Below are 8311 nucleotides of genomic sequence, written 5' to 3'. Positions count from 1 at the left end.
ACGGAGTCAACACACGAATAAGGTGAGTACTTAAAAACGTAACATTTTGATCAATCTTAAGAAATGTAGCCTATGAATATTAGGTTATATTGCCTACTAAAAGATTTTAAGAACATTGTGTGGACCTTTCAATTAAAAACAGATTGTGTGCATGACGTTTCAAGCCAGTAAGCCAATGAGAACTGTAAAGTTCTGTAAACTATTTAAGAATGAGAAAAAGTGTATTTTGAAAAGTTGTGTAATGACAGCTTCAATTTAACATTTGACAACCTGTAAACATAAGTCTATAGACCTTTCCATAGCTGAAGACTCATTTTCATTGTGCAACTGATAGCTTCATGCTGAGTGTTTTCAGTCAGATTTTCAATCAGATTTTCAAGTGTTGTTTATTGTCTAAATTAATCTATTTCCAGTCTTGCTTTTGTCTTTACCTATTCTTTTTCAGTTTGTTGGTTCTAGTCATGTAATGCTGTCTGCAGTCTGCCTTCAAAATGACATTGTAGACTGTGATCATTATGTCAATGCAGATTCACAGCTCAATAAAGTTGATAGACCCACTACCACATCTTATAACAACCCAGGCTCAAACCTGTAGGTCTACTATTGCACGTTTAAATGTGTGAACTCTACATGTATGTTTAGTTGGTATGTTATGTTGTATGTGCTTGGCAGGTGTAGCCTTCAGTAGCTTGACCAGTTTGACGTGACCCTAACCTATCACAGGGTGCAGCACTTAAGTGGGTGGAGTCATCTGAAGGAGTGACCAATGAGTCCCTTCGCTTGCTGGGTGACCTTCTGTTCTCTGCCTATCTGGTGAGTCCTCCTGCCTCAGCACATAATTTATATATTATATTCATTGATGGGTTTTCTACAGAGAAGAGAAGGGTATCAAAGGGGGTGAATCATACCAGAGGTGGTTTGGTGAACTTGCCTTGCGAGACCTGAAGACTCGTGTCAGCTTAGCTCCCAGGGCTAATGGCTTGGCTTGGTGATGTTTATTAGAGGTAGATGGCTAGTTGTAGCTAGCTTAACCTTGCACTGTGACACAAACTGTTGTGCCTGACCCATAATAGTTAAGGGCTCATGGGAGCATCCCTGCTACGGTACTGTACATGCAGCAGACGCATAGCACCCACTTACTACCAGAAAGCATTTTTTTGCAGTGGAGAAGTTGGGAGTAATGTGGTCTTCTATCTTAACACTTGGTGGCAGCAGTAGGATCCACGTGTTAAAATAGAAGACCTGGCAACCTAGATTGACGTTCTGGAACAGCAATAGTTAGAAAGTATGACATCATATGCCAATTTTAACATGGGAAGGATTTGATACCTATGGATACAATAATATGAAGGGACGTGCACAGGGAAAGATGCTCAACACACACACCTTGACAGATTCAGGCATACGTTCAGTGAACCTCAATTACCTCGACTATCCGGTGCTCCCGCACATTGACTCTGTACCGATACCTCCTTGTATATAGCCTCGCTAGTGTTATGTTACTGCTGCTCTTTAATTATTTGTTTCTTTTATCTGTATATAAAACATTTAAAAAAAAAATATTTTTCTTAAAATTGCATTGTTGGTTAAGGGCTTGTAAGTAAGTATTTCACTCTAAGGCCTACTACACCTGTTGTATTTGGCGCATGTGACAAATACAATTTGATTTGAACCCAAAAGATAGACAGTGACTTCCCTTCTTTTTATGTATATGTTATTTTACTTTTTTTGCTATTATTTTTGCTATAAATAGACAAAAACAATAGACAACTGAACATATACATGTACAGCGCTGTGAAAAACTATTTGCCCCCTTCCTGATTTCTTATTTTTTTGCACATTTGTCACACTTAAATGTTTCAGATCATCAAACAAATTTTTATATTACACAAAGATAACCCAAGTAAATACAAAATGCAGTTTTTAAGTGATCATTTTATTTATTCAGGGAAAAAAGCTATCCGAACCTTCATGGCCCTATGTGAGTGACAAAGTAATTGCCCCCCCCTGTTAAATCATGAATTTACTGGTTAATCAAATTTTTTGGAAAGCTGAGTTCAATTTCACTAGCCACACCCAGGCCTGATTACTGCCAGACCTGTTGAATCAAGAAATCACTTCAATAGAACCTGTCTGACGAAGTGAAGTAGGCCAAAAGATCTCAAAATGCAAGACATCATGCAGCGATCCAAAGAAATTCAGGAACAGATGAGAAACAAAGTAATTGACATCTATCAGTCTGGAAAGGGTTACAAAGCCATTTCTAAAGCTTTGGGACTCCAGCGAACCACAGTGAGAGCCATTATCCACTAATGGAGAAAATTTGGAACAGTGAGGAACCTTCCCAGGAGTGGCCGGCCTACCAAATTAACCCAAGAGCGCAGCGACGACTCATCCAAGAGGTCACAAAAGAATCTACAACAACATCTAAAGAACTGCAGGCCTCACTTGCCTCAGTTAAGGTCAGTGTTCATGACTCAACCAGAAGAAAGAGACTGGGCAAAAATGGCATCCATGGCAGAGTTCCAAGGCGAAAACGACTGCTGACCAAAAAGAACATAAAGGCTTGTCTCACTTTTGGCAAAAAAACATCTTGATGATCCCCAAGACTTTTGGGAAACTATTCTTTGGACTGACGAGACAAAAGTTGAACTTTTTGGAAGGTGTACGTCCCGTTACATCTGGCGTAAAAGTAACACAGCATTTCAGAAAAAGAACATCATACCAACAGTCAAATATGGTGGTGGTAGTGATGGTGGTAATGGTGGTGGTAGTGATGGTGGTGGTAGTGATGGTGGTGGTAGTGATGGTGGTGATGGTGGTGGTAGTGATGGTGGTGGTAGTGTGATGGTCTGGGGCTGCTTTGCTGCTTCAGGACCTGGACGACTTGCTGTGATTGATGGAACCATGAATTCTGCTCTCTACCAAAAAATCCTGAAGGAGAATGTCCGGCCATCAGTTCGTGACCTCAAGCTGAAGCGCACTTGGGTTCTGCAGCAGGACAATGATCCAAAACACACCAGCAAGTCCACCTCTGAATGGCTTTAAAAAATTAAGGTTTTGGAGTGGCCTAGTCAAAGTCTGGACTTGAATCCGATTGAGATGCTGTGGCGTGACCTTGAAAAGGCGGTTCATGCTCGCAAATCCTCCAATGTGGCTGAATTATAACTATAACTTATAATTATAACAATTCTGCAAAGAAGAGTGGGCCAAAATTCCTCCACAGCGATGTGAAAGACTCATTGTCAGTTATGTCAAACGCTTGATTGCAGTTGTTGCTGCTGAGTGGTACAACCAGTTATTAGGTTTAGGGGGCAATTACTTTTTCACATAGGGCCATGAAGGCTCGGATAGATTTTTTCCCTTAATAAATAAAATCATCACTTAAACTGCATTTTGTGTTTACTTGGGTTATCTTTGTGTAATATTAACATTTGTTTTAATGATCTGAAACATTTAAGTGTGACAAATGTGCAACAAAAATAAGAAATCAGGAAGGGGGAAAATAGTTGTTTTCACAGCGCTGTACATGTATGATATCACACATGTTCAGACCCACATGTTCAGACCCACATGTTCAGACCCACATGTTCAGACCCACATGTTCAGACCCACATGTTCAGACCCACATGTTCAGACCAAGACAGTGCCTTCCCACTTGACAACACTATACAGATGTAGGATGTTAATTAATGGACATTTTTGTAGGGGTTGATGCATTTCCTGCAACAACATTATGATTAAATGAAGGTCCTATATCTGTGCATTAGGCCTCAAACAGCAATGGATGAGAATTCCTGTCTGAAGTAGTTTATGGGGCATGTTATAGGCTAGACTAGACACACCAGTGTAAATTGATGAAATGCCTTGTGACAAACAGTTGGCGTGCACATTTACTTTTAGATTCTCAACCCATTCTCAATCTCAACCCACACAAAAAATGTGCGTAGAGGCACATGCAACATGTGTACACACACACACACACACACACACAAAGAACTTAAACACACACACCGAGTGGTCCACTTCTCTGAGGCTGCAGGTCACCTGGATGGGGGGATGCCAGCTTGCAGAGACGCCAAACAAAACATATGAGTTAAGAGGCCTCCCAGCCATGTGATTTTGATGAATGGAGGTTTACTGTAACACTTTGTGAAATTACAGGTGGATCGTCCTGCTGCACATCTCTGAACAGAGGGTCAATGCTGTAAGTAGAAGTAATATTTAACCTCCTCTGTACAGCAGTTTCAAATGGTAGAAGTTTCCCACAGAAACAGATCTAGCATCAGCTTTACTCTCTTTATCTAAACTTTGCTGACCTCATAAGAGTTTGTTTTGGCTTCACTGTTGGAATGTAGTTGTTTAGAATTAAGATAAACTTAAATCCATCAACTGTGGAATTTCTGCCTTGACCTCAAGTCCACCTGTTTCAGTCAGAGTGATTATGCGGTGTGTCAGTAGTTTGGTCTGTCCTCGTCCGTGTTCAGTATTGCACACTGTGAACCCCCCCCCCCCCACATGGTGCCGTACAAGGGTTGTAGTGGAGGGTAAACTATGTTAATTTTGCTAGGACTGTCTGGGAGTGTTCTGGGTGGGAAGGGGAAAACGGAAAACTAGCTTTTATTTGCAGAGAGTTTTGGAACTCACTTTCTCATTGGTTAATTAACTAATTTACTGCCTGGTCACCAGGCAGGCCAAAACTATTCCGCCAAAACAGGCAGAGATTTCAGGCAGTCTTATCAAACAGCTCTTACACGAAAAGGGGCATTATCATAATTTTCACAATTGTACAGTATATAGTTGTACACTATAGTATAGTGTGGAAATATAAAACACAGGAAAAATCACATTTCGTCTGCATTGTTTTAGTCACAGCATGATACACACGCCACATGCAATGCAATCGTGACGTACAGTTTCGAAAATCCCGTTGTTTAGAACGTTGCGGTACGTTAGTTCACAGCTCAGCTGTTTTTGCGACAGGAAAATATTGCCCCTACTGTACTTAAGACAAGTAAGTGTTGTTTGCATTATCGTTTATGTCACCGCCCACTGGGCACAGATGTCAATGCAACGTGTATTCCATGTTGGTTCAACATCATTTCATTGGAATGACTTGGAAACAACGTTGATTCAACCAGTGTGTTCCCAGTGAGCTGCTGCTCGTGATCTTCACTGGCATCCAACATTTACCTACCTATTGTTGTACCCCTAGCTAACATCCTGGTACTGACAGTTTTGGGGAATATTGATCGAGGGCAATATAATCTGAATGGAATTCCCCTACGCCCTCAACATTTGTATGGTTGCACTCCGTGTAAACAAAACCCAAATCCCCGTCCTCTACAGACTTGGTCCACATCCACGGTATTAAAATCATTAATGAATTAAACTGTTAAATGTGAGTCTGGTTTAAGAGTTCACACAGGGATTGAAGCTTTGTTTTATTGCCAAATGTGTAGTGGGGAGCCCTTCCTGCCTAATAACATAAAAATACAAATATTTAGGAACTCTAAAAAAAACATAGCTCAGTGTTTGTGCAACTGGCTTTCAACACAAGCTACAGAGAAGGAGACAGAAAGCGGTTAGTTGATTAAAAAAAAAACACACAGGCTGTGAAATACCTTTCTCACACAGAAACCTTCAAACGCACTGACAACACAAGCACATACGGTATATACTTTTTACTCTCTTGTGGGTCTATGAAGGATGGCCTAGTTTGATGAACACGACCGTGTGTAGCCCACACAACTTGTGTTTGACACTATGGTTGAAAGTAGTCAAAGCAAATCGATGAAATTCAATTTGCATCTTTAGGGTCTTCTGTCATAAAACATGCAAAGTTTCACAGTTCACACTAGGGATTGGGCACCGATTTATGGAAAGTTCATATCGATATCAGTAGCATTTTTTCCATTTGATATCAAAATCATGTCGAAATGTATATCGGAAACACTTTTTACCTCAGATTACCCCACTTGCAATGTTTGAAATCAACAACATTGCAATTGTGTAAATGTTCACTTTTCTGTTAGCTTCCATGTCTCTGTGAAGTCCAGACAACTGGTTGCCCATTAGGCCAGATGTGAATGTTCTGGGAGCCTAAAACCTACCCAACAAGTTTGAATACAATGGGAAGCCCATCTACTGTTGATGCCCCATCAGCAGGCAATGCAGTATGCTGAGTTGAGAGTCTATTGAGAAGGTCTGTGAGAGGGTTTTGTGCATGCAGGAACAGTCATGCATGCTTTATACATAATAGTGTAGGTTAAAAGGAAGGTGAAACCGTATTATGCCTTGCTCATATCAATATCATATTGAATTATCCATGTTGGTGCCCATCACTAGTCTGTCCCTCTAACTGATCTCTTAAATGCCTCATTGGTCAATCTTCATGGCTGTCATAGTGTGGCAGCGCCTCATTGATCAATCTTTATGGCTGTCACAGTGTGGCAGCGTCTCATTGGTCAATCTTCATGGCTGTCACAGTGTGGCAACGTCTCATTGATCTGTGTGTGTGTGATATGTGTTTTTCAGGGAGAGACGCTGGGCACGTGTGACGGCAGAGACTGCTCAGTGTGCAGCTGTCTCCCCGCCAAGGGAGCCCGGGTACGACTTTTCAATTCTCACCTCGCTCCACCGGACCCCCCACAGTCCACCACTGTGCAACCATGACCCCAAAGCCCAAGGAACCTCCCAGACAGACCTGAGTCCGACATTCTAGTGTTTTATACAGAGACCACTTTGAGCTAGTGCTCAGACATGTACAGTAGCCTATTATGTATGATACGGTGGTACAAATGAATGTATAGGTTTGATGAGAAACTCGATAAGAAAGTGATGTCTGCACACTGTTTGTAAATACAAGACGTGTAAAGGAATGACTAGAAGCTGCAGATGAATTGATAGATTTACCTGGTGGAAAGGGGAAAAGGGTAATATTGTGCTCAGTGCAGTAGCAGGGATTCAATACGTTTTCAGCTCATACATATCCTTGTTTTCCAGACCTGAATACTTGTTAGTTCTCATAGCTAAGGCCTAGGCTTTAGCTCAAAGGGCTAATGGGATATTGAGGACTACTACATCCAGATCAGAAGTGTGTGCTGTGTAAATCACATTGTTACTACTTGAGCTCTCTTTTCCTCTCCAGGGGGCCCCAGGGAAGCTGGGGAAGCAGGGGCCACAGGGCCCAGATGGCATCAGGGGCTCCGCAGGGCCTCACGGAGAGAAGGGGAGGAGGGGCTTCGAGGGACCACCTGGGCTGGATGGAAAAAAAGGGGAAAGGGTGAGTGTCTGGGTGTGACTTTGTTTGTGTGTTGGTCTGTCTTTCTCTTTGTTTGTGTAGTTGTCTTTCTATGTTGTCTCTGTCTCTGCCTGTCTTACCTTGGGTTGATGTGACTTCACTTGATGAGTGCGGCTATATCAGTGTATAAGAGACAGATATGCAGAGTGAGTCTGTCTGTATGAGAAACAGATATGCAGAGTGAGAGTCTGTCTGTATGAGAAACAGATATGCAGAGTGAGAGTCTGTCTGTATGAGAAACAGATATGCAGAGTGAGAGTCTGTCTGTATGAGAAACGGATATGCAGAGTGAGAGTCTGTCTGTATGAGACACAGATATGCAGAGTGAGAGTCTGTCTGTATGAGAGACAGATATGCAGAGTGAGAGTCTGTCTGTATGAGAAACAGATATGCAGAGTGAGAGTCTGTCTGTATGAGAGACAGATATGCAGAGTGAGAGTCTGTCTGTATGAGAGACAGATATGCAGAGTGAGAGTCTGTCTGTATGAGACACAGATATGCAGAGTGAGAGTCTGTCTGTATGAGAGACAGATATGCAGAGTGAGAGTCTGTCTGTATGAGAGACAGATATGCAGAGTGAGAGTCTGTCTGTATGAGAGACAGATATGCAGAGTGAGAGTCTGTCTGTATGAGAGACAGATATGCAGAGTGAGAGTCTGTCTGTATGAGAAACAGATATGCAGAGTGAGAGTCTGTCTGTATGAGAGACAGATATGCAGAGTGAGAGTCTGTCTGTATGAGAGACAGATATGCAGAGTGAGAGTCTGTCTGTATGAGACACAGATATGCAGAGTGAGAGTCTGTCTGTATGAGAGACAGATATGCAGAGTGAGAGTCTGTCTGTATGAGAGACAGATATGCAGAGTGAGAGTCTGTCTGTATGAGAGACAGATATGCAGAGTGAGAGTCTGTCTGTATGAGAGACAGATATGCAGAGTGAGAGTCTGTCTGTATGAGAGACAGATATGCAGAGTGAGAGTGTCTGTATGAGAAACAGATATGCAGAGT

The 8311-nt window shown here is 41.9% G+C and overlaps 1 protein-coding gene across 1 annotated transcript; it reads left to right on the top strand.

The window, feature by feature from the left end:
- The first annotated feature begins 682 nt into the window (after window positions 1–682).
- Window positions 683–7303, top strand: LOC120019948 (collagen alpha-4(IV) chain-like). The gene is made up of 4 exons (XM_038963359.1): window positions 683–813; window positions 4165–4207; window positions 6538–6609; window positions 7151–7303. Exons 1-4 carry the CDS (start codon window positions 767–769, stop codon window positions 7301–7303), a joined length of 315 nt encoding a protein of 104 aa, XP_038819287.1. The 5' UTR covers window positions 683–766.
- The last annotated feature ends 1008 nt before the right edge of the window (window positions 7304–8311 follow it).

The sequence above is a fragment of the Salvelinus namaycush genome, chromosome 25 (genome assembly GCF_016432855.1).
Source record: "Salvelinus namaycush isolate Seneca chromosome 25, SaNama_1.0, whole genome shotgun sequence".
NCBI classification, from domain to species: Eukaryota; Metazoa; Chordata; class Actinopteri; order Salmoniformes; family Salmonidae; genus Salvelinus; species Salvelinus namaycush.
Note: the sequence above shows the minus strand (reverse complement) of the source record. Positions and strands in the feature narration are given on the sequence as shown.

Bases quoted from the DNA above. Each gene is read 5' to 3' on its own strand.
- LOC120019948 (XM_038963359.1), top strand. From the start codon at position 767: ATGAGTCCCTTCGCTTGCTGGGTGACCTTCTGTTCTCTGCCTATCTG. The intron at 814-4,164 runs GTGAGTCCTCCT...GTGAAATTACAG, and splicing joins TTCTGTTCTCTGCCTATCTG to GTGGATCGTCCTGCTGCACA. The intron at 4,208-6,537 runs GTAAGTAGAAGT...TGTGTTTTTCAG, and splicing joins CTGAACAGAGGGTCAATGCT to GGAGAGACGCTGGGCACGTG.